Source organism: Talpa europaea (assembly GCF_964194135.1).
Source record: "Talpa europaea genome assembly, chromosome: 11".
Classification (NCBI taxonomy): Eukaryota; Metazoa; Chordata; class Mammalia; order Eulipotyphla; family Talpidae; genus Talpa; species Talpa europaea.
The window spans coordinates 96042779-96069653 of NC_140078.1; the positions used below are offsets into that span (position 1 = coordinate 96042779).

At 48.2% G+C, this 26875-nt stretch overlaps 1 protein-coding gene across 2 annotated transcripts; it reads right to left on the bottom strand.

Moving 5' to 3' along the window:
- Positions 1–406: 406 nt before the first annotated feature.
- On the bottom strand, positions 407–25905 carry RUVBL1 (RuvB like AAA ATPase 1; the record flags this gene model as incomplete). Of its 2 annotated transcripts, XM_084247925.1 has the most annotated exons (11): positions 407–729; positions 1611–1702; positions 4870–4972; positions 8306–8504; positions 9812–9875; positions 11473–11622; positions 12395–12484; positions 14883–15034; positions 20925–21057; positions 21844–21930; positions 25765–25905. In XM_084247925.1, 11 exons carry the CDS (start codon positions 25903–25905, stop codon positions 570–572), a joined length of 1371 nt encoding a protein of 456 aa, XP_084104051.1. In that variant the 3' UTR covers positions 407–569. The 2 variants fall into 2 exon arrangements, with proteins under 2 accessions (XP_084104051.1, XP_084104052.1); XM_084247926.1 differs by lacking the exon at positions 1611–1702.
- Positions 25906–26875: the final 970 nt, after the last annotated feature.

Sequence of the window (26875 nt, forward strand, 5' to 3'; positions counted from 1 at the left end):
CAAGTCCCACTGAGGAATATTCCACAGAATCCCAAGCAGCTCCTCAAACTGTCCAGGTTGTTAAAACAAGGAAACTGACAGCTGAGAGTAACCGAAGGACAGAGGAGACTAATGCCAGGTGGCCTCCGGATGACGGCCTGAGCAGGAAAGTGACAATAAGGAGCTGAGGCAGCACCAGTGAGCTGAGTAGCACGGAGTAAGCTCAGCCCGGCTCACTGGCAGCGCACGGCACAAGTCTGTGGGTGCACTGCTGGTCTCGGGACTCCTCACTATCTTTATAGGACTTCCTTAAGTCAAAAACTGTCCTAAAATAGAAAATCTTTTATTATTATTATTATTTAAGGAGACCCTAACAAAATAACCTATGAAGAATTTATTAGAAAACTCGTCAGGTCAGTCCCTTCTGAGCAACCACAGGAGACACTCTGATAAGTAAAAGAACACTTCCCACCGGGCTGACGATGCTGCTGGCCACCCCCGAGTGGGGACAGAGCCCGAAGCCCCGGGGCCACCGCCTGCCACAGGCTGGCACGCTGGCCAGTCTCTCCTCACAGAAAGGCCCTCGGCGCTCACTTCATGTACTTGTCCTGCTGGTCAGCCAGGATCTTGGCTGAGGACTTGGCATCATAGAAGAGCTCGCTGATCTCCTCCACGTGCTCCTTCTCGATGCTGTCCTTCCCATTGATCTTGGCGAGCAAGTTGGCCGGTGTCAGCAGCTGCACCGAGTACCTGGAGTAGATAGGCACCAGGAGTGAACAGGGACCACGGATGGGAGTCCCCTCCCAGATGGGCAGACAGCCGCACCCAGTGACAGCTGCTGCTGCTGCTGCAGACACAGCAGGACAGGAGAGGGAGAGTGGCCACTGCTCAGTGCTGCGGTCACGCGCACCGTGGGGCCAGAAATCAGTAGCATGGAGGTGCCACCTGCAATCTCTGGCAGTCTAAGTGCTCTCCCTGAGTAGGGACCACAAACTGAGACCCACAAGGTACCAGGCGGGGTCCTGCATGGTCCACATCAGGACATGGGCCTGGCAGGGAAATGAACGGCCCAAGGAGGGCACAGGCGCCTGCCAAAGGCACAGCATGTGCGCGTTTGAAAAGCACCACTCTACCCAAAGCAGTTTGCCATTCCGCTTCCGCCTCAGAAGAGGAATGACGAAGGGAAATAGGGGGCTATCCAGTGAGGGCAGGACTTCACAAGGAGTCAGGACACTGACGGTGCGCTCCTCCGGACAGCCGCTTCCAGCGTGGGTGACCCATGGCTGTACTTCTCTGCCACGCTGCCTGCACCTCGCTAGCACCCACCAGGTCTGGAAACAGCAGCCGGCGGCCCATCAGCGAGCAACCCGCCAGAGCCCGGTCCCTCCTCCTCTCCACCAGCTCTGCTGAGAGGCCTGGCCTGGGTCAGCCACACTCCACCAGCGGGGAGCTACTCCCCAGACGGGGACCGACTGTCACGCTAGCTTTCCAGACACCATCCCCTCCACACAGTCTCTGAGTGACACAAGACCCATCACACCAGGTAAGGACAGGCATGGTCCTGTGCCCTGAGCCGGGACCTGCCTCGACGTCCCCGCCTGCATCTCAGCGCAGGGCGGGGGGCGGCTCACCTCAGCGTGGTCTTGGTGCCGATCTCCCCGAGGTGGTTCAGCGCCTCCTCACTGATGTTGATCCCCTCTGTCTGGGCTCGGATTTTAATAATCTTTTGGAGGCAAGAAAACAATCAGCAGTGTCACCCCAAGCACTTTTGTTCAGTGTTGCTCATCCCACGTAACAACAGCAGAGGCCCAATGCGGAGGTAGGGCAAGGCTGAGCCCCTGGGCGCCGGCCAATGAGTCCCAGGTGAACCACCTTCCAGCTGTGCACCCTGGGGGTGCGCGTGCCAGGCCCAGCTCCCGCCTCCCAGCTCTGCGCGCTGCCCAAACTCGCCAGCTTCTTCAGGGGCGCGCGCCCTCCTTTCCAGCATGGGCACCGCCACTGCATACACTCGGGCAGCAAGAGACATTTTTTATTTGCTTGATAAATACGATGGTTAAATAAATCAAAAAAAGTTACTTTTAAAGATTTACAGCCCTCAGAACATCACCGGGAGATATCTAATCTATCAAGGAGAGGCTGACGCTTGTTGCCGTTAGAAGATCCTGGTCAAGCTGGAGGGAGGCAGCTGGCGGCGGGGACGCAGGAGCGCGAGTGGCACCGGCTCCGCAGGCGCAGCAGCACTGAGTGATAAGGGGCAGCCGGGATAATGATGTTGTGTGTTGCGGAGCCGAGATAACTCGAGGACTTCGAGCCTCATATAATACAGGAATTTTTCACTTTGGCAGCTTCGTAAACAAGATATCAAGAAGCCCTTGTTTAAATTAAAGCCATAAAAACACACCCGAGGTAGAGGCGTAAGAAGTGGGGAAAACTGCCCCCAGCTAAAGCCTAAAGAGGAACAGGGAGCCTGGGGCTGGGAGGTGGACACCTCAGCTGGCCCCTCTGCTCTCAGGCACAGCCCCCGTGGTCAGGCGAGCAGGGGCAGGGAGTTCTGTGGTGCTGACTCTCAGCGGGCAGCATGTTGGCTGCTGTGACAGGGAAAGGCAGCCGGCATGCCCGTCCTGAGGAGTGAGTTGGGCTGAAGGGCGTGGGGCCGCAGCCACCAGTGCCATCAGGGCTGCCAGGCAGGTGTTAGCAGGAAGGTCTTCGATTTTGTCCAGAGACACAGAACTCATAGTTTTGAATGAAATGTCCTGATATCTAAACACCAGCAGATTATTCATATATTTCACAGGCCATATAAACATCTGTTCAGCCAGGGGGCAGCCTGGGTGTGCAGGAGGGGTCCCACCATCTGGGGTCCAAAGCCAAATGTAGCCAAGCAGGGATGCTTCTGGATGGTCAGAAGAATAACAGGAAAGGAGCAGGTGGTCCCTGCTCCCCACTCCATCCACAGAAGTCCCCTTTGACCGTGACAGGCAGGGCCCACGGGTTTGTGCACTGCAAAGAAAGCTTCTCAGTGACAGTGGGGACTGAGAAAACATTCAGGTCCTGCCAAGAATAATGTCCAGGGGCCTTCTGAAACTCTAGGGAGATGCCAGGACTTAGCCCTGGAGCCCAGGCAGAGGGAGCACCACGCCTGAGCAGGGAGCACAGCTAGCTGCCTAGAGGAAGGGCCGCCCCAGAGAGGTCAGGGATGCCGTGCTCACCCTCTCAGAGGGTCAGAGCCATCGGGAACCCTGCTTCAGACTCTTGGCAATGGGCCATGAATTAGATCTTTAATCATTTAATAACCTGCAGGGATGGTTTATGAGGGTGTCAGCACCGATGACAGAATATACAAGTTACAGTTACTTTTTTTTTAAACAAATCTACCCCAGGCCCCAGTGAAAGGTTATCCCTCGCACTGCCAGAACAAAACACCCCAAGTTCTGGCAGCGCCGTCCTTGGCTCAGCCTTGAAAAGCCTGCGGAGAGGGTTTCCTGGCTGACCCTGTCAGAAGTCACTGCTCTCGAGGCACAGCACAGAACATTTTGGGGCAGCTAGTGGGCTCTGGGCCCAATGGAGGCAGCAGAGGTGAACTGGCTGAGAGGGGGCCCTAGCTCTGCAGCTTATTCTGTGACCATGAGACCCTCCTTCTTCCCAAGCCTCAAACTCGGGCTAGCATTGAAAGCTGCTGTAAGGGCCTCATGGAGCCTGTGAAGCCGCTGCAGGTCCTATCAGGAATAGTAACTGCAGGGGGCAGGCACGGCGGCCCCTGGTTATTGTGTAACTCAGCCTCCACCACAGCCTTGAAAGGAGGAGAAGATCATTCCTTGCACCAGAAGGCTGAGGCTCAGAGGCCTGCCAAACTGCATGAGTCCCTCGCCATGAAGTGCTCTGACCGAGTGTGCGGGGCTGCCACTCCCGAGGACACAGGACTCCAGTCCCAACAGTAAGGATGGCAGAGGGACCAATTTCCTCTTTGCTTCTGCTTCTTTTCAATGAATGCCTCGGCGTCAACCTAACATTCATCCACAAGCAAGAGACCATTATCTGGTGACAAGGCCCCCAGCCAATGACACTATCTCCTAAATAATGCACGCAGTCCCCACTATGAACTATAAGTGCTTTGGTATCCTGTCAATGCTGGGTATGAAAGGAGAGCTCCACTCCACGCGTCACCATGGTGCTCCAGGGTGCTGGTTAATAAGAAATGTCGGCAAGGCCAGGCTGCACATGCCAGAGGTGAGCAGGGGGACTGCCAGGGAGGGCCCAGGAGAGGCCCTGAGAGCTCTAAAAGGACAGGCCCAGCAGATAAACTGCCCCCAGGAATCTAGCCACAACAGCGGTATTTCTAGCTTGTGGACCAGTATGAAGAACTTGGGTTTCAGCACCAGACCACCTGGATTCCAGTCAATCAGCTGTCACCTACTGATCACCAACAAGCTTTATGAACTTGGACGAGCTTTAGGAATTAGTTAGCCTAAGTTTGATGTCCTCATCTTTGAGGATGACATGATAATAGCTCTCCCACCTCATGGGTCCTGGGGGTCAAATGGAATGCGGGCTAAGCATGTCCACAGACTGGCACCGTGTCTTAAAAGAGGCACTATGCTCTTGTCCCAGGAGAGGGTCCAGGAAGAGGCCATGAAGAAGTCAGTCCACTCACTGACAAGGAGGCCATGAAGAAGTCAGTCCACTCACTGACAAGGAGGCCATCTGAGCAAGAGGGGGTGGAGCGAAGAGCAGGATTCAAGGCCCCTGGGTGACTCGCCCAAGGCTGCGGCTGAGGGTTGGGACGGGCAGTAAATGAGAGCCAAGCTCGATTCTTTGACACGTTTCTGTAGAGCTGCCTGGAACACTGGAGCAAAAAGAGAGAAGAAAGCAAGGAGCGGGGAGGAGGCTCACCTGTTTCATTTCCTGCGGAGTGTACAACATAGTCCTGATGATCATCACCCGGTCCAGAAGGTCGAGAGGGATGCCATGGGGAGAGGTGATGTCCTCGGTGCCCCTGCAGGGCAGAATGGTCACATCACCCAGGCCTCTGACATCAACCTGGACACTGAACACAGCTGCGGTGCCCCCACGGCCAGGCAGCTAGTTCCCATCCCCAGTCAGAGCCAGGGCCAGTATCTTTCATGGCATCAAAGACAGCTTTAGCGAAGTTGTTTCAGCAAATATCAATACCACAGGAAATTTCAAGAAAAACAACACCTAAAATCATATTTTAAAATATTCTCCTAGATAACTTTCATGTACATATTTTTCAAATTATTTTAAGTACATAACTATCTTTGCTTTTCTCCATGTTCCTTCAGTCTTAATAACGCAAGTATTTTTACTAAACCCAAATTGTTGGGCAGTTAGGTAATTTCCAATTGTTGCTACTATTATGAATGATGTCTGATGAACAGTTCTATGCACACAGCTGTGTGCATTTCCTCAGCCACTCTGGTGGTGCCTGGCACACCCTGAGCCTCTATTTGAATGAATGAATGTCCTCATTTACATGGCGACACGAGTGACCCGATCTCAGTGCACTACCAGGTATTCTATCAGCAAGTCTTAAATACTTTCCTGCCTTAATGGTTTGGAGAAAGGAAGGGTAACGAACACCTGGCTTGAATTTGCATTTCCTTGATTACTAATAAAGCACTGGAAGGCTTTCCTTTGTATGCATTACTATCCAATCATGACTGCCATCCCTTTTTCTCCTGAATCCTTAGCCAAGCCCAGTGGAGGAGCCCCACCACCCCACAGAACTGCAATGCACCAGGCGCCTGACAGAAAGTGAGCTGGGCAGACCTGGTGGCGTGGGGGCCAGGCTTCAGCCGCCCAAAGGGCTGGGGCAGGAGCATCGCAGCAGCAGGTCTTCCACACGGTTTCTGGCATCCCTGTGGTCATAGCTCAGCAATATAACAAAGAACCAGGCAGCTCATTTGGATTTAATTGTTAATATCAGAATATATGGTTTCAAATATAACTAGACTCTCAACAAAATGTGACATCAGTCAAAAAAACCCTATCTGTTGAAATTCTATCCAGTCAGTCAAAGCACAAATGTATTTTCATTACTGCAGAAATAAGATGCTGTTCTGATGCATTTACAGCAGGATGAAGCCTGAAAGCGTTATGCCAAGTGAAAGAAGCCAGTCACAAAAGGGCAGGTAGTGCAAGATTCTGCTTACAGGAAATGTCTAGACCAGGCAGTCCCTGCAGATGGAGTAGACTCAATTCTCCAGGGACAGGGGCGGGGATATGGGACTCACTGCTTAATGGGTGCAGTTTATCTTTAGGGGGGATGGGAAAGTTTTCAGGCTTGCGGAGGTGATGGTTATACAACATCATGAATGTAACTGAATCGTTCACTTAAAAATAATTCACATGGCAAATGCATGTGTGTGCATTTTACAATAAAAAGCAATTCAAAAAAATTGGTACATGAATTGTAGCATTTGAATTAAAATTGAAAAATAAATATAATGTAAAAAAGACCTTTCAACATTACTAGGAAAATAACCTGGCAGCAAATGAAAATATTAAGATAACTTTAGAGAAAACATCTTTTCCTGCAACAAAAATTTCTAAAAATAGCAACATGGAAGAATCGTAAAGATTAATCTCTCCCGTTAGTCTACTCTTGGTATTTGATATGCCTGCAATCTTCACATAAAGCAAAATAACCTTTAAAAACTTCATTTAATTTTTAGGTATTTAATTCTATGGAGGACTTTTAAATCGTATTTGGGAAATCTTTCAAAGACCAACTTTGCCAGGTTAAAATATCTCATCTCTCTCGGACCCTCGTGATAAATCATCCTCAGTTTAGACACAAACAATGCGGAGCCTAAAGATGAAAAGGCTGAAGGAAAATGAGAGGTGACCTCAGCAAACTTGAAAAGAACAGAATTTGTCAGAATGCATTAAGAAAATTTCTTGTAGTTTTCAGTCCAAAAAGATAAAAATTTGAACAAAAAGTCTATTTAAGACTGCTAAGACTTTTTTCAGGAATTAAAGACAAATAGTTTTTAAATCTGCCCAAGCTATAAATCTTTGACACCAAGTCTCTTTTATAAAACATACTGGTAGGAAATGGCTTCTGGAACTCCACCATGCCAGACACGAGAGGTGGTGTCACTGCAGGAGCCCGTTCCCCAGGGCTCCCCACAGGGCATGATCCACAAGAAACTCTTGGAGCACAGCCATCACCAGGCAGCCATAATAGTCACCTTTCTGTGCTCCCTCCTTCTGGATGAGATGGAACAGAAAAGGTACTCTGAGATCTTACTCCTGCCAGAAACGGGGGGGGGGGGGGGGGGGCGCGGCGGTGGCGCCCATGTGGGACTGGATTATCTACTATGAAGGGGAGACTGTTAGCAGAGCTTCCCATCAGGGGGCGCCATCTGTCCAGGCTGAGCCCTTTCACCAGCTGTCAGACTGAAAAGGAAAGTCCAACAAACCACAGTCCAGCAAGGAAAGTCTGCGCAACCGAGATGCTGGGTTCCCAGACAGCCCCGACAGCCATGCTCCTCTCCCGAAGGCTGGCCTGCACCTTCTGGCAAGATTGCAGAACCAGCTGCCTTCTGCCTAAGAGATTGCAGAAAACACCCGACTACAGTCTTGTCAAGACAGAATTACAGGGATTCAAAAAGCAACTACAAGATATTGCCACATGAACTTGAATTCAAGCAACAGAGACCACCTGAGGAGGGACTGGCGGGCCTGACCCAGCAGCAGCAGCACAGCTCTTCACCTCAACGGAAACAAGCTCCCATCAGGAACCTGCTTAGCTGGATCTGACCTACCATCACACTGGGGACCAAGACCAAGTTTATCAGCAGCTTAGGTTCCAAACTCAGTAAGGCTCCAGCTCTGTGCTGAAATATTCAGGGGCTCAGGGGTCTCTTTCCAGATCCCTATCACCTTGCCAGAAGCACATAGTCTCTGGGGCTCTGATTTTATTACTGCTTCATTATCACAAAGCCCAGGATTCTTACCCTACCTATCTTCATGACCAGGGGCAAGCTATGCGGCTATGCCATTTCCTCACCTGGACAAAGAAGCCACTAACACCTCCTAGAGGGCAGAAATTAGTGCGGGCGATGTCACCCAAGGCCAGCCCATCTGACCGAATGACCAGGGGCAGTATGGGAGACCCTCACTTCAGAGAGAGGCTGGCTGTGGCCTCTGATGCCCGACCGATTGAGGGTGGTGCCCAAGGCAGCTCTGAAGGCCTGTTTCTCTCAAGATGACCATGACCTCCTTTCACGCCCTCTTGAGTCATGGCATTATGAATTTAAAGTACTTCAGTGATTTAGATGGAAGGTCAAGAAGTTCAGCCTACCTGATGACACAGTTGCCTCGGTTGGATGCAAAGATGACGATAGGGGCAATAGAAGATTCCAGCGCCCGGTGCAGGTAAGTGAAACACTCGATGTCCAGCATGTGAACCTCGTCAACAAAGAGCACCCCAGGAACCAGCTCCGCAATGCCCTGATCGATGTACTTGTTCACCACCTTGTTGATCTCCCCTCGAAGTTTATCTAGAATGTGACGATGGACAAGCCAGGTCAGGGGAGGGGACCTTTTCTCAGTGTCACCTTTCACCCCCCATCCCAATTCAATCCAGACCCAGGTCAGGAGCCTAGTTTTACTACTAACTCTGTCACCCCACCCCCCCACCCCACCCCCAGATTCAGTCCCCATTCTGGGCTTCAGTTTCAACATTTGAAAACAGAGATAATCACACCAAAGGGTCACAGAATTGACGGCTCCCCGGAATATGTGTCTTGTTAGGTTTAGACAAGGATCTTCCAAAGTTACGCATGGGAGTGTCCGTTACATGCCCCACCAAGCCGTATTGCTCACACCCTCCCAGTACCGCTCCCTGCCAGCCTGCAGAGACACTGGGGTCTGAGGCCCTGGATGAAGTGAGTTTTCATACATAATTTTGCAGTTCTGTACTTAGTAAATGGCCCTTTTTTAGGGCAGTATGACAAAGCTTAGGTTAATTAACTTTCAATCAATCAAGTGCCTGGACAAAGGATGACGGTGCACTTGGAATCCCTTGGGGGGAATCCTGTGAGGAATGAAACGTCTAATCTCAGCTCCAAAAGGGACAAGATTCTCTCAGGTTAAATGACCCATCTAAGGTCAGTTTTTTCTCGTTTTCCAAACCGGCGCCTGCACTGTCATCAGGAGGAAGCTGCTCACAAGCACAGAAAGAGGAGGCCTGATGCAGACAGAGCCTACGCCCCAGCCATGAGGCAGAAACTGGTCTCGGGAATGCAGATGCAAAGGGCTCAGAGAGTTCCACTGGCTAAACCTTTACAGAGAGCAGATGCTTTACTCTTTAACATTTTAAGGTAACAACGCCAAAGGTGGTAATGAGAGAAAAGGGAGACGTACAGGTGGAGAAGAGAAGCAGGATGAGCTACAGGCTCAGGAGGGAGCAGCCATGCTCTCTGCCTCGCCCTGGGACCTGCGGGGGAGGCCGAGCAGCGCTGGCTGGAGAGCCCCGTGGTCGGCAGGGGAGGGCAGCAAGGGGTCTCCAAGGCGGCAGAGACTGCCGTGGCTGCCCTGGTAGGAGGCATCCTACAGATCCGGGACCCCAACGGGTCCGGAGACGGTGCCAGCCCCCGTCTGAGTGCAAGGATAACAAGTGCCGTCCAGGGAGGCGCTAGCACGTGGGGCGGGAGAACCCACGGCGTGCTTTGCACAAAGTCAGGCTCTGAACACAGAGGAAGAAAGCTCTGCTGAGCAAGGCATCCACTCAGGCTCAGGGACTCACAGAATCTCAGAAACCAACTCGGCGTCCTGCCCACCGGCCCTGCTGTTTAGTTTCTCTTACCTGTAATTTCTGTCTTCTTTGGCTTCATTAACTGGCCCATCATGGACAGGATGTCTTGTCCCCCCTAAGATAAGACGCATAGAGTCAGCCCTGCTTTGTAGGGCAGCTGCAAAAGCTTCATACCCCCCCCCACCCCCACTCCTGCAAATCCACCAGTTTCCAATGTTAACTCAATATGGGGTCCTGAGGTATAGAGACCCCAAAAGACCTCCACTGGAAAACTCAAGGAACTTCTAAACACAGAGAAGTTTTTACAGGCTCCCAAGACCTGCAAATATTAAACAAAAGCCCTTCTGTGGGAAGTCTAAGCTCTTAGACTTAAGAGGGGTCTGCTCCAGCCTCCCCCCGCCACAGAACTACGACCCCTTCAGGAACACCCAAACTCTTCTATGATGATGGTTGTATGGATTCTAGTCCATTGGCCAGGAAAAGTATCCTCTTTCCTAGGAAGCTCTTAATCAACGAGCGTGACCCCTGACCCCATCCCCACGCACCAGTACCCTTAGGGACAGATGGACCGTTTAAGTACATGTAAGGACATAGCCTGTGATGTTCCTGTGTCTCTCCTCAGGCAACCTGGCTACACAGTCGCATCTGCCTAGTCCAGATCTGGCCCTGCAAAGTCTAGCACGCCATCCCTAACTAGAGGTCACCAGGGGAATGAGCCACTGTCACTGATCCCACATTAGCGAGCACCTGCTGGTCACTGGGTGCCGGGACCCAGAACCACTCACTAAACACTCATCAGTAAAAGGCAGTAAGGGCTCCTGAACACCAACACCAGGGCCTCAGCACACAGCCTGGCAGGAACTAGGGTATCCTTTTCAGAGGGGGCGGCAGAGCGCCCTAAATCACAGGAATCATGGGGACCACAGTGACCACTGGCCAAGCTTGGGGTGTCAGAGGGGCACACTTCCTGGCTTCCACTCTCAGCCTAGCACTCTCTCTAAGCCAAAAGGCTCCCACAAGGTCACTTCGGGGACAGTTGTTGCAGACTGGGGGACCTGTTGGCTCTAGGTACTCTATCTCTTGACCAAGGTTCCATGGGGCAAAACCCACAAGCATCAAACTACAAGTCAGAAAGTCTATTCCCTGCGAGTCTAGAGTTGGCTAAAAAGGAAGCCAAAGTGAAGACTAAGCAGGGAAGAGCTGGGTTTTCAAAATCACACATTTCCCAGAAATATCAGAAGGAAATAACATCCTTCCCACATCTGACCAGTCGAGGCACAAGACCCACTGGCTCAGCACAAGCAGATACAGGGCCACCCAAAGCTCAAGGCCTGGGGCTGCTGCTGAGCAGGGAAAACACAGCTTTGTCAGGTTCCCAAAACCCCACGAGGGGCTCAGAGCGCACCCCAGCCTCCCGCGCCCACACCCAGGGACGCCCGGGTGCCTGCTGCTGGAGAGAAGCCACAGAGAAGCCGGTAACTCAGGGCCAGAGCCAGGCTGGAACAAGAACAATACAATGAAATCATCTGTGACTGGAGCATTTGAATTGGAACAAAGGCGTCCCTTGCAGCTCATGTCGATGTTAATTGCTGAACATTACAGACAGAAAAGGACCGTCTGCCCCTAGAAGCGAGCGGGACGCTGACAATTCACTCGTGCAGCTTCCATGCACACAAAGGGGATCGGGCCAGCGCTCCGCAGCCAGGCGGTACCTGGGGCCGTGCATTGGCCACATCCAAGTCGTGCAAGGTCACGTCCTGGATGATTTCTTTCTTCTTGTGCACATCTCCCTTTGGCAAGGGCACATACTCCTCGGCTTCAAGGTCGAATTCTGTGGCGTAGGTATCACACCTGCCCTGTCTCTGCGAAAAGAGAGATACCTGAGCGCCTGGTGCGTTTTCGCTGCCAAGTCCCCAAATGGCATGCAGCTAAGTGAGATAAAGGTCTCAGTTCCCCGCTGCGGGCCTGACAGCCTGCTCAGACTCCCAAATCTGCCCCACTCCTGCGCCGCCAAGAAGGGTGCTATCTGCTCATCACTGGGCTCCAAAAACCCAGGTGAAAAACACCTGATACTTTCTCCAAGAATCTTTTTCCTCCTCTCTTTTAAGTGTATGCAATTCCCGATAAAGGGCAAATCCAGTAGATTAAATGGAGACGGAGGGAGCGGTTCAGACTCTTTTGTAGGTGGGTGATTTATTGTATGATATGAAGTATTATGCTCATCCATTAAACAGTGAGGAACACTGTACAGGACACTGGAAATCAGATATAAAAAGAATGCCAACTAATGCAGCATTCCTTTCCACATGCATATATCTTGGGAAGAAAATACCAGAGAGATAAAAGGAAGATTAAATACACTGCACATTTCAATTTGAAAATGACTACAGTTGTTTTGCTTTCTCCCCCTGTACTCCACCTCTAAACAAGTTGTAGTATTTTTCTAACAGACTGTCTGTTTTAATCATGAGAAGGTTAAAGAATGAAGATAAAGGGGAAGCAAACTTTATTAAACAGAAAGGGTCAACTGCTGACCTTCCATTGGCGTCTCCCTAAGAAAGCTCACCCTCCCTCCCCCAAGAAAACGTCTCCTGTCATCTCAGTCTCCTCGTGGTGAGCTACTCATGGTATTACCTTCACGGCCCCACTGTTGGCTTCGATATAAATCACATCTCCAGCCTCTACTCGCTCTTTCTGCAAACTTTCAAAAATGCTGGGGTCCAACTTAAAAAAAAAAAAAGAAAACAAATGAAGCGTAGAGTCCAGATCTGTAGTACATATTATACTTATTCCTGACATTCTATGAGCACCTTTCCCTAAGAGATCAGAGGTAGCTCATGACATACCAAGAGTATGCACACGTGTGTGTGTGTGTGTGTGTGTGTGTGTGTGTGTCAGAGAGACTGACTTTGGGGCCTTGGGTGTCCCAGAGACAAAGCAGGAGTGAGCACACCAGCACTCGAGAGGGGCACAAGCAGAGACTGTCCTCCTTCCCTTACTTACAAGGTTACAAACTGGAAAATATGGTCTTGCTGCCTTTTGGTGGGGCCTGCACTGTCGCTGGGCCCACAGACCCTAAACAACCCCCCTCTTCAGAGTGTTATTCTTGCTTCAAACCTTTGCTCTCCTCAGTAGGTGGTGGGGTGGAACTTTCTGCAGCTGCCGCACCTTCTAGAACCTACTTCCCCTCCGGCTGGCATTTTGCAGGCCTGATTTTGAACAAGGCTCTCTGAGCCTCAGCTTCCTCATCTATAACAGCACCCAGATGTGGACACAGATGTGTAAGATTCAGAGGGAAACTCAAACCAGTGTCTTTCCCAAGTCTTTGTAGTCAAACCCCAATGTTTGGCCTGAGCTCTGTCTACCTTCATCTCCAGGAAACGAGCACTTTGGAAACTGCTGCTTTCCTGCAGATTGTCCAGATCTGGGCCGTCCAATAGTCTAGGACAACATCTTTGTATGGAGCCAGTATTTAGAAATGAGTTTCTCCTGGTTAAACATCAAGGAAAGTTATGTTCTATGATTGTGGCTATGGTAGGGAAAAACTTGGACTTTGTCTCAGAACCAAAGAATAAAAACCCAGGACTCTGTGAAAGAAGCCAGACACAAAGGGACACGTACTATGGGATTCCATTTACTGAAATGTCCAGAAAAGGCAAATCTGTAGAAACAGAAAATTTACCGGGGAATCTGGTAGAATGTGGAGCTACTGTATATGGGTATGAGGTTTCTTTTTGGGGTGATAAAATTATAAAACTGGATCACAGTGAAGGTTGTACAGCTGTAAACAGATGAAAATTCCTTGAATTTTACACTTAAAATAGGTGAATTTTATTCAAAATTCCATCTCCATAGAACTGCTACAAACAGTAATCATAGGAACAAGGCCAGGTTCAGCCTCCCTGGCTGGGTAGGGACCAATGTCTCTCAGAGCACCCAGGAACACAGGGACAGCGGGTGGCAGGCACCCAGCATGGGGCCCAGCATGACGGAGGCACTGGATAATGTCGGCAAGCATGGTGTCCTCCTTCAGACTTAAAATCTCCACTAAGCCTCTAGGCTTGGTCATCTGGTTATCTTGTACATGTGCACCAAGTAGCAATAAGTACTTCTTTTGTAAGGAAATAAAATTCACCTTTCCCTTATGCTATTTTCTTAAACTGTGCAAAGTAGCCTCATGGATAGCTGAGATTTAAACTACATGCCTCATTTTATCTGTCCTGAATTGGCGAGTATACATTCTTTTTTTCCCCCCCTCAAGCATTTTTATATCGGTTAATTTCCCAAATGAATTGACTGAAGATGTAATTACTGGAAAGGTGGCAGATCCTACTAAGAAATCTAATTAATATAGGATGGAAGAGATGAGAGGGAGGTTTAAAAGATATCTGCAGACGCAAGTTCTTAAGATGGAAACCCTGTTAGGAGAAAGACAAATGGTCCTGTGAAGAAGTGACATTTTTATGATCACCATAAAGCAGTGACCAAGAAACCACCTTACAGAATCAAAGGAGCATAAAATTACAGAGGGAGCAAAGATGGAGAAATTACATGGCCAATCTACCACAGTTTATAGATGGGCTTCAGAAGCACAGAGAGCTCAACCAACTTCCACAGGTGACACAGCAAGTTGGAGGGTAGGCAGAAGAACAGTTAGGACTCAGCCCCCTCTGACAATTAACTAGCTACATGGGGCCTCCCTGGTGGCGCAAGGGGTTAAGCACCGCAGTATGAAGCAATCCGCAGCCTCTGCAGCGCAAGTTCGATCCCCGGCCAGCCAGAGAGCAACCCACATGGCAAAGCAGACTCCTGTGTCTCCTGATGCTCCCCTCAGCAGTGTATTTCGGTCAGTCTGCCTGTTCTGTTCCCCACTCTGTCTCTGGTGAATCCGCTCACCCCCCACATCTCTGGCCTGTACCCCAGCTCTTGTATGCATAAATAAATAAATCTTTAAAAAAAAATTAACTTGCTCCATGGTCTGAGGGTAACTTCTTATCTTCTACATCATCACCCATAGTATACAGAGCAAGAAACTGCGACACAGAGAGGTTACACTACCTACCCAAAGCCACACAGCCTTGCTTTTCAGGCAAGAGCAAAGAGTCCACAAACATGTACTCACTTTCAACTGCTTGGTTCCTTTGGCTGTTTTGAGTCCTATGATTACGTGGCTGATGGTCTTGCCATACCCGCCCATGGGGTTCTCTGTCTCACATGGAGTCAGCTCTGTGACTTCGCCTTCATAAACCTCCTTGGTCTCCTTTATCCGCAGCCCTGAAAGAGACCGCAGATGAGCTCTGGACAGAAGCAGAATTTTCTCATTCTTTCTCTCTCTGGACAAATATTTTTTAGCCACAAAACTTCCGTGTCACAAGAACTGATAAGTCAACCAGACTAACATGTGCTGGAGTGTCATTCTGGGGAGAAAAGCACTACAAACACTAAGGAAAACTGGAGCAGCTATTCAAAAAGCAGAAAAACAGAATTATTTCAGCATTCCTAGGACATTTCTAGGTTCAAATTTAGAACTAGACAAACAAGCTGTGGCTTCACACTTGTTTCAAACGTTGACATTCAGATGTGATTACCCATCAAGAGTGCCCTGCAGCTGTAGCCTCTAATCTGGGCCCTGAACCTAAATCATTCGACTCCATAAAGTAGCAACTACTTGTGCCCTGATCATTTTAGACTCTCATTCATAGCTTTAAAATTTGTATACATGAAGGCAAATGGCTCTCCTCATTCCAAATATCACCAAAACTTGTTGTTCAATAAATGTTTGTTGTCAACAACAAAGTAAGAATTATTGTCAGACTAATTTTTAGAACATGACCTCCTTTTTATACAATGTTTTTGCTGCCTGAAGCACCCTTCCATCCCACATTTTTGACCTCACTGACTCCTCCCTGCACACAACAAAACTCCAGACCAGAGAGTTTGCTGACACACTCTTTCTACCCCCACAACGGCCACCCTCACAAGGACTGCAGAGACCTGACTAGCCGTCTGCAAACTGTCCACAGGCTGAGGGCCTGGATCAACCTTTCTTCCCTCCAAAGTCAGAATAGACAATTCTCTGCCTGCTGGTTCAGGGCAACAGGGAGAAGTGACTAGAGGGAACATAGGAGCTTCTGGAATGAGGCCTGTTTCGCGATCTGGGTGCTGGTTACATGAGTATGTGACTTTATGGAAACTCATTTACTTGTGACTTCTGCTATTTATATTAGGTATATAAATGCTTTAATAACATTTACATTGGGCCTCCCCTGGTGGTGCAGGCAGTTGAACGGCGTGCTGTGAAGCTGTCCGCAGCCTCTGCAGCGCTGGTTTGATCCCGGCCGGCCGGCGAGGGTCCCACATGGCACAACAGACCTCTCTTGTCATGCCCGCTGCTCCCCTCAGCAGTGTATTTCATCAGTCTGCCTGTTCTGCTCCCTGTCTCTGGTGAGTCCTCTCACCCTACCATGCATCTGGCCTGTACCCTGGTTCTTATATAAATAAATAAATAAACCTTAATAAAAAACCAAAAAATATTTCTTTTTTTAAAAAAAACAAAAAGCGCTTACATTCAAATGAGAACAAATTGGGCTTTTCTGAAAAACCAATGATACTCATTAATAAATGAAGATTGGGGCCTCCCTGGTGGCGCAAGGGGTAAAGACGCAGACTGTGAAGCTGTCTGCAGCTACTGCAGCATGAGTTTGATCCCCAGCCGGCCAGGGAGGAGACCCACACGGCACAGCAGACCTCTCCTACCTCACCTGCTGCTGTGTATTTCGGTCAGTCTGCCTGTTCTGTTCCCCACTCTGTCTCTGGTGAGTCCTCCCACTCCCCACACCTCTGGCCTGTACCCCAGTTCTTGTATGCATAAATAAATCTTTAAAAAAATAAATGATTTAAGATGACTGTGCATCACTAAACACAGCTTCCTTGGAAATACACATGACACACACACACTCAATCACTCATGTACATCTGTACACATGCAGGCACACATGCACACACACCCAGACTCTCAAGGAATACAAACAGCTTTCTCCAAAGCCATAGTCCTGCCACAGATAAGTTACCAGTTATTAAATCTATTTTCAGAGAGCCTAGAAACATGAACAAGAAAACCATTCTAAGTCACTCTGCCCGCCAGGCCCCCAGGGACTCATCATTCCCAGTCTAGAGCTCCCCAGAGCCTCAGGCCACGGCTGAGAGCCACTCACCTAAAGAATGAATCAAGGACTCCTTTCTACTCACAAATGTGGAAACAGAAACTTCTTCTGATGGCGGGGAGCCCTGATATGGTGTCCTCATCGTTAAATCACCTCTCTTATGATACGGAGACACCCCCTGGCCCACAGAAACACTGCCAGGGAAGCCAGACACTCCCAATCACTTCCGACTTTCAAGTGTGGTCATTATCTTATCGCTGGGTTGGTTGCCTTTTTCCCCAGAAACTCAATCGGGGCACAGCTTCTCTCAGATAGTGAAGTTAAGGAAATGTCTTACTCTACCTTCATACAACCTGACAGCCTACAAATGGAAGTTCTGGATGAGCCCCAAAAGACAGTCTATATTTCACTTTCCTTACCACATTTTTAGTTCCTGAACATCACGATAAAAATTTTCCAAGCAATATGAAACGTATCAAAGATTGTGACAAACTTGGAAAATTCTGTCCTTTTAAAATGAACTTTGATTTTTTTTTTAATCAAAACCTTTATATCCCAGAGATAAATTCCCTCAAATGGAAAGCTTTCCTATACTACTGTTAGACTGTGACATGAAATTCCTGAAGTGGGAAGAAAGGCATTCTCGTCTCTCACTAGTCCCCATATTTGTTTAGAAGTTGCTCTGTGCTGACAAGCAGGCAGGGGATGTGGTTGACGGACAATGAAACCGGCTGTGAGCCAGAAAAGGGGCTGAGCTGGCGCTGTCTCTGGCATCGACAACACAAATGACACGGGTTTCATCTGCCAGCTCAGGTTTCTAAATCCCTGACAGGGACCTTCATCACGTCAAGGAAACAGCACAGACTCCTTGCTTTTTATTTCTGGTCAGCTTACCACTCCTCCCCACCCCCTCTGCCAACTTCACAGGAATTCAAAGGCGGAGGAAGATGGCCAGAGCTCCTTTTTGAAGAGAGTCAATGGTGTGCCTTTTTCTTCTGTGGCAGGATCAAGAAATTTCCCTTCACCTTGCTGCCATCAAAAGAACTGCACGCCCCCTCCCCTCAAAAATGGCAAGTCACAAAACAGATGCCAAGGAAATTTATCTCTATTTTTTCAAATTTTAAAGCACTTAAGTTACCTTGAAACAGCCCAAACACACGCACACATGAGAAGATCAGTTTTGTCAGATTTTATCAAAGTCAGGAAAATCTTTTCTGAATAAATAGCAACACGTTCTTCTCATAGGTGGAGCTGCTGCTGGAGGATGAATATTCCAACAAAGAAAAATATATTTTGAAACTACTCAGAAGTGAGCCAGCTGTAACCTCTCATGGTTTATCTCATTCATTACGACGTAAGTAACGCCGCTGGCACATGTTCATTACATTTTTAAGAAGTATGCAAAGATTTTAAACTTTTAAGAGGGTCTTGTGGGCCATTTCCATCCTGACTCCAGACCTGATGTAAAGTGCTAAGGCCAAGGTCAGCACGACCTGTAACAACCCTGGGAGACCCCCACAAATATAAGCAATCCTACAGAAGCAAGACACACCTCAAGTAGGTTCTGCCACGATAAAATTTTAAAAGGGCAAAATTAAACCACACAATGTGGAGACACGGATGAGAATACAGAGAGATGAGACCTACAGAAGCCAGTGCCCATCACCCTCCTAATCGTGGGCGTGCACGGGGTTACGGGGGCTGGGTGGCGCTGCAGCCCGAGCTGAGTGCTGAGTGCATGTGCTCTTTCTTCACAATTGATTATTAAACAACAGGTGTGTTTAACACACTTTTCCATGTGTATGTTACACCTCACTTTAAAATAGGCACCCCAAATTCCAATGTTTCATGGCAAAAACCATATCCAATAAGAAATACTTTACAATTTAAAAAGTCAGTAGTCAGCACAACACAAAATGCAGCCTCAGACATAGTTCGCGATCTTTCCAATTGAGCCCCAAACTCCAGCACCTGTGGGAACCTGGCAGGGAACAAAGATGCGGGGCAAGTCTCAGGCACCCTCAGCATGCTGGGTACAAGGCCGCTCTGAGGGGGGAATGCAAGCTTCTTTCAAGAAGCCAGAAAGGCTTTATGACATCTCCCAATTTCTAACTACTGGTAACCAACACAAAATATATTAAAAAAAAAAAAAAAAAAAAAAAAAAAACCCAAGGCAAGATGTAAATCAAATAAAATGCATCTATCAGCCAGACACTGACTTTCTTTAGCTGAAGACTTGTTTTTTATCTGCTTTAAATTCCACCCTTCTCTCATTCAGAAAAATTTCAGTCTTTCCTGGCATATCACGTGTGAGGAACTGGGGCTACAAAGATAAACGCTGCCACTGTGCCCTTAGTATTTAATGAGCACCCAGCCTTCACTCCCCCTACTCATACCCCACTTCTAAAAATGGCAAAGCCGAGGCCTCCCTGGTGGCGCAGGCGGTTGAGCACGGCACTGTGAAGCAGCTTGCAGCCTCTGCAGCGCGGGTTCAATTCCCGCCAGGCCAGGGAGATTCCCACATGGTGCCGTAGACCTCTCTTGTCTCGCCCGCTGCTCCCCTCAGCAGTGCTTTCGGTCTGTCTGCTTGTTCTGCTCCCCACTCTGTCTCTGGTGAATCCTCTCACCCTACCACACCTCTGGCCTATACCCCAGCTATTACATAAATGACAAATAAATCTTTAAAAAAAAAAAATGGCAAAGCCTGGGAATCTTCCTCATCTCATCTTTCAGACGCCACATCTAATCCTTCAGGAAGTCATCCTTCAGCTCACTCTACCATCAACTACCCAGAATCCAACCACTTCTACCACTGCCAACCCTGATCCAAGCCAGCAGCATTTCTTGCTCAGCTCCTCAAGGTCTCCCTGCTTTTACCCTGGCTCTCCTTTCTGTCAAATTCCCTACACTGGCCAGGGGATTCTGGTAAAGCTGAAACCATTCTCCAATCGCTGCTTCTTTCCCTTAGGAATACGCCCCAGCCCAAACAAGGCCTAAGGTCCTACCTGACCTAACTCTAAACTAGATGCTAGTCCTTGAGGAGAAGACAAATTTACTTTTTCTAGGTTAGACAAATTTACTCTTTCTTAAACTTTCATGATTTCCTCCCAATTTTCTAGTAAATTTCCTTCTCAAAAATGCTTCCTTTGCTTTAACAACCGAAGGGGCTGTACAGCAGGCCCGCACTGTGCCCTGTGCTCCGGATCCCTGACTTGGCCAGCACAGTCTAGAGACTAGCTTGCGCAGGTGCAGACACAGCAGACATTTTCTAATAGCTTAAAAGGAACCAGTTATTTCTACAAGTGGATCTGAGGGAAACTGGGATTTTCCCAGAACAAGACCATCATAAATGAGGCTAGTACATATCCCCAGAAGTCCCAGCTGGCAAGAGGCAAATATTCAGGAAAGAAGAAAGAATCAGAAAATGTAGGCTCAGGCTGTAGCTCTGCTACTTATGAATGGGGTCACCATTGTTCTGAGACTCTGTTTGGTCAAATGCAAGATGCAGATTGATCACCTCCTGGGGGGCGTGACAGGTTATAATCAACGAACAGCAATGGACTTAAGGGGACTGCAGCTCCACGCCGCACACAAGCCTCAAAGCTCGGCCCTCACATGGCTTCCTCATCTGAGAGGCGACAATTCTTCTAGCTCAACAGCCAGGACTGGGGTGCGCTGGCAGCATGACACACACAGCTTTTGGCTTAAGTCCAAACTTTTCCAGTGGCAGTCATCTCTAAAGGCACGAGAAAGCTACCAGAAAATCTGACCTGTTTTTTTTACAAAATCACAAGATAGCCTCATCTATTTTGTCAGGTGAAGAACCACAGTCCGGGCCCACATTTGCTGATTGCTAAAGGATTTCCATCAGAAAAGGTGGGTCTTTGTTTTTCTGGCACAGATCACAACGAAGGTGCCAAACAGCAGTACAACAAACCCAAGTCATTTGTACAGTGAAGAGGCCTCATCACAATGGTTCCTCCCACAAATGCAAGACTCACCAATCGCCCTGCGGAAGTTCTCCATCAGCACTTCCGTCTTCTTGATCTCCGTCGAGTAAACTTCACTCCCCACCATTGGGCAGAAAGGGACCTTACTGCCCAGCTCCTGAGCAATGGCCAGGGCTAGGGCTGTCTACAGAAAACAATGGAAAGGCACTTGGCTTACATTCATGAAAATGTAATAATTCAGAAACATGCTATAAAAACTATTAACCAGAAGCAACTGAAACTCTAGTCCTTTACTATCATTTGGCACAATAAACACTTGATGATTTCTGCAGAGTTTTTCTTCCCCACAAAAGCAAATCCTCTCCCAACTCAATGCACCCCGCTTTCCAGCCCTCAATGCCAGTCCTGCTCAAACCCCAGCTGCACTTCAGATCAGTCAATACCCTACAGCTTACTTTCCACTGGGGCAGCCCCGCTGCCATGCTTTCCTCTTCCTTCATGGAAAGATTGGAAGCCCCTTGAAGATAAAAATCATGTCTCTAATTCTTTTTTCCCCCATCTCTTCCACAGCCAACATAATGATGGGTGAAATTAGTATTTGAGAAAATGTTTGCTGACTGCTTTTCTTGCCCCCTCAAGTAAGATGTCACCCCTGAGATTTTCTAAAGCCCTAGGCCAGTAGTGGATTTCCAAAGCGCAGGGACTTGAAGGAGATAAAGGACAAATTTTGGAGACAGTGAGACCCCTCCAAGGACTTCATTCTCTTTTCTCTGGAGGTCAGCCAGGATAATTTGAATTTTTTAGAAGCAGGGATTTTAGCCACTCAATTGTATTACTGCACATTAGTTTAAAAAAACATACATATAACCTGTTTAGCTAAATAAAGACTAGTTAAGACACAAATTCAATTTGGCTTAGACATAAGGATCATTCTCTTGGGTAGATTTTTTAAAATGAGAAAAAGGAGTACCTTGCCAGTTCCAGGAGGTCCTGCCAACAAGACAGCTCTTCCAGCCATCTTCTTGCTTTTGATTAATTCTACTATCACACCACATGCCTAGACACCACATGGAAAGAAATAATAAATCAGTATTAAAATGTTTCATATGGGGCCTCCCCGGTGGCACAGCGGGTTGAGTACAGCACTGTGAAGCTGTCTGCAGCCTCCACAGCGTGGGTTTGCATCCCCGCTGGCCAGGGAGATAGCCACAGGGCGCAGCAGACCTCTCCTGTCTCGCCCGCTGCTCCCCTCAGCAGTGTTTTCAGTCAGTCTGCCTGTTCTGCTCCCTGTTCTGTCTCTGGTGAATCCTCTCACCTTCCTGCGACCCTGACCTGTACCCCAGTTCTTGTATAAAATAAATAAATCTTTAACAAAAAAAAAAAAAAAAGTTTCATGGAGGAAAAGTCCGGTCTCTGTCCACACAATTCATATATTTTTTTAAAGATTTATTTACTTATGCATACAAGAGCTGGGGTACAGGCCAGAGATGCGGGGGATGAGAGGATTCACCAGAGACAGAGCGGGGAACAGAACAGGCAGATTGACAGAAGTACCCTGCTAAGGGGAGCAGCAGGCGAGCCAGGAGAGGTCTGCTGCACCATGTGGGTTGCTCCCTGGCTGGCCGGGAATCGAACTTGTGCTGCAGTGGCTGCGGATTGCTTCATAGGTTGCATCTTAATCCCTTGCGCCACCAGGGAGGCCCACAATTCATATTCTTATTCAGCTAACACTGGACACTGAGTCAGTTCGCAGAAGCTCGAGGCACTGGAAGCAGGACAGCACAAGACAGCCTTGTGCTTACGGAGCTCTTGTTCTACCTGCACAAGACCACGACTATGACGAAAAACAGAGAAGGAGTAGGTAGGGGCAGAAATTACTCGAGAAAGCGTGAGTGACCTGAGAAAACCTCCCTGATCACATTGTCCTTGATACATGAAGCTCTGAGCAGGGTGAGTTAGTGTTTCAGGTACAACAAACACTGAATTCAAACCACAGGAGCTTGGTATGACCGTGGGACAGACAAGCCAGGTGAGCAGAGGAAACAGGAGACTGGGGAGATGAGGTGGAAGAGGTAGGTAGGGGGCAGAACTCAGATCTCAGAATCCACAGCCAAGTTTGCATTTTCTTCTCCTTGTGCCGGGAAGCAGTGTGAAGGCCTCACATGGCTGCTGTGTGGAAAATGGACAGGAAGGGTACAAAGGGGAGCTGTGGTTGGAGTTAGGGTCCAAGGACAGACCCTAGCAGACCACACAATTTTAATATTGGAAATTAAATTGGAAACTCAACTGTGTGTATATGTTCACACATGACTTTTTCCAGCGAGAGGCTTCACAGCCTTAGTAAGATTCCCAGAGTGACCCGTGGTGGGGTTAAGAATCGATGAGATGCATGACCATTTGGCCACCAGCTAACATCCCAGAATGCCGCAGAGCAGATGCGGCACTGAGTTAAGCCTGCAGCACCCTAAGATTCATTCTGTGTGTCTCAAGATACATTACTTCATTATTTGTTGCTATCTTTTAAATGGTCTAACTTTGTGAATATTATTAAGCCACTAATAGCATGCACACAAATTGCAGAAATGGATGAATTAATTGTTATATATTTTAGAATATTGAACTAGAAAGGACTGAGGTGAGGTCACACTTATTGAGTACTTATATCCCAGGACTACATAATACAAATCTTCTCACATGGACTTAATAACCTACTACTCGACCGTCTAAAAGGTTCTCCTGGCCATAGGGAAGGCCGCAGCTCTTTTCTCAGGTCCTGGGAACACACCTTACCTCTCTAGCGCTATTTCCCACAGACAATGGAGAAGGACCCGGAACACTTACAACAGTCCTTCAAAAGATGTGTTCATGGAACACATGTGGGTGTGCCAGCTACTCCATTTCTGACTCGGTTGAAAGGCACAGGGCCCTTAAGAGTCTAGGAGCTATTCTTCAGATGTTGCATTTCTCAAAAGATAACAGGGCCACCACACAACCCTATGATATCAGAATCCTTAGCATGGGGACCTCTTTGGGAAACTCAAGAGCTAGAAGAGACTTTCCAAACTTTGGAATATATACCCTTATTCACACACCAGGCCCTCTTCCATATAATTTTCCTCAAGGTAAGCTCCAACTTCTCTCCTATGAGATATGTTCGGTAAACTAAAATTTAAAAGTAGAAACTGAAAGGGCTTCTAATGACCTAGTCTCATTTTTCAGAGAGGGTATTAAGCATCTGGGCCTGGTAACTGAGGTGGGATACCCGTTAATTTAATAAATTCTGAGTCAAGTTTGAGTATATAATATCACCTGGTCAGACTCTAGCCTCAGGAAACTTACATCTGTACCGAGGCATATAGCATCAGAGTGTGGATTCTAAAATCAGATGGGCTTGGAATTAAATCCTGGCTCTACCACTACCAGCTAAATGGTCTTAGGCTGCTGCACCTCCCCTTTCAGTGACCTTTCGCCACAGTCCCTAGGCCTACCCACCTAACCTATGTTAACAATTTCCTCATCTAAAATCAGAGTTCATAATAGTGGTACACTTGATGAAAGGTTTAAGGATAAAGTATACTAATATTAGCAACTTTGAAATGCAAAAGTGGATTCGTGGGTGGATAAAGGAACAGATTATATAATAACGTAACAGAATAATATGCTGAGAAATTCAGTTATTTACAGTTATTTACAAGTCTTTCAACTTCTTTGTGTGTCTGAAGTCATAATAAAGTGGGGAGAACTAATTTTTAGGGTGAAGGTGAAAAGCAAGACAAGACATTGGAAACAAAGTTGCTTAGCACAGAAGCTGGGCACCTGGGAAGCAATCAACCCATATCAGCTACTTGCAGTACCAGGTCTTCAGGATGCAGAAGCTGCATAAGGAGAAATTTTGAGGTCTCTTTGACTTTGTCAATATTCCCTTTTTGAAAGATGATGCTCAATATTGAAACAAGAGAACTTTTTTTTTTTTTTTGGTCCTAAGCTGAGACAGAAATCTGAACCTCATATAAGTGCAGGCTTCTGTAGCTGCTGAGCCACAGCAAAGGCCAAATGGCCCGTATCTGACCTTGAAGTACAGCAGGGTGAGAGGGTGGTTGTAATACTAAAGAAAGATCATCAATTTGGGAGTCAGAAATTCATGTAGTATAAATCCCAGCATTACCATTACCAAAGAGGATAGCTGAAGTGACCTCTCCCACCCTGTTTTTTCATCTGCAAAAAAATAATACAAAGAACTTGAGTTGTTTCGTGATTAAACGTAGGCTGAAAAGACTTAGTACTATTGCCACTTAGTAAAACTGTATTTAATGTGAATGGTCAATACTGGGAGGTGGGTAAAGGACACTTCTGCTCCCAGGCCTTGGGAACCAAAGTTAGCTTTTTAAGATTGCCTACTTCCCTCCCCAAGCCTCCCACAGCTTCCCACTATGTTCAAAAACCCAAATTCCTTACCACTGCCGACAAAGTCCCTCAGGAATCGACCCCCTCCAAAATATACCAATTATTTTGAAGAGAAGTTGATCAGTAGTAGCCTGTCTCATCACACCAACATGCAAGCTCCATGAGAGCAGAGATTTTATATTCCCTGCTGGATCCCTGTGTCGCGAACAGAGCATGGCACGGCGTGGGGGCCTGACTTAAGACTTGCTGCCGATGAGGTGAAGCTAGTAGTCAGCCTCCCCCTGTGGGGTCGTCTCCTGTTCTGGGACCGCCATCTCCCAGCCCCGGGGCGACGCACCCTCGCTGCCCCCCGCAGCCTGTTTTAATTACCCCGCGGAAACTGCAGTGGGTCACCCCAGCGCAACCCAGCCCAAAGCCCCCCACTTCAGCGGCCCTTTGCAGCAGTGCCCCTGTTCAGGACCCCGACTCCCTGGCTAGCCCGCCACACCTCTCGCGCGTTCTCCTGGCCCACGAGCCCCGAGGCCGCCTGCTTGGCCAGGCCGCTCTCATCCAGCCCCAGCCCCTTCACGTGGCTGTGGGAGGCGATGCGCTGCGTCTTCGTGGTGCTCTTCACCTCCTCGATCTTCATCTTGCAAACGCCGGGAACCAAAGCGAACGTGGAAAAGCAGGAGCTAGTACCCCACGCCCAGCGCCTGGGTTACCATGCGGCCGTTACTAGGGCGGTCAGCCAGGCCCCGCCTTTGTCGGCGCTTCATTGGTGGCGGCGGGAACGCCTCCTCCTTCCATTGGCTAATGGCTGTGCCCATCGAGGCTGCCGATAAGGTTCCGCCCACCTACTTCCGGCTGTGTCCCTGGGTTTGTTTCCCCCGCAGCTGTGGCTTCCTGCTCTGGCCCGGTGGCGCGGAAGTGCGGGCGTGCGGGGCTGGGGACTTAGCTTGGATGCGGGGTTGAGCTGAATCCGGGCCTGGAGTCCTCCTCATAATGCCAGACCTCTCCGTTATCGCATCTGAAAGTCCTGCCTTTCTTCGAAGTTGGAATTATTAGCTCCGTGTTGACTTTCGCTTTCTAAGATGCATGTTAAGTGAAACCAGTCAGATATGAAAGGACAGATACTGAAACATATATTATAGACAAATTCAGAGGAATAAACAATGAAACAGAGGTTATCAGGAGCTGAGCAGAGGAGAAAATGATGAGCTGTTGCCTAATGGGTGCAGTTTCTGTTTGGGCTAATGGAAAAGTTCTGGAAATAATCTTGGTGGTTCTCCAATATTTTGAATATACCCGATGCTACTGAATTATATACTTAAAATGGTTTAAAGGGTAGACTTTATATTATGTATATTTCATTATAGTTAAAAATAATTCACCTCTCAAGAGCCAAATTCTCCAGATATTTTGCAAACCTTATAGGACCTCTGTGCAAGACCTAACACTAGTAACATTAACCACCTACAATACCTGGAAACTCAATTCGATTAGATTATCAGTTAGGGATGCTTTTGTCTTCAAGCAACAAAAAACAAAACTCATAGTAACTTAAGCAAACAAGGAGATTGTGTTTCTGGTGACATGAAATACAAAGCATGTGCAGGGAC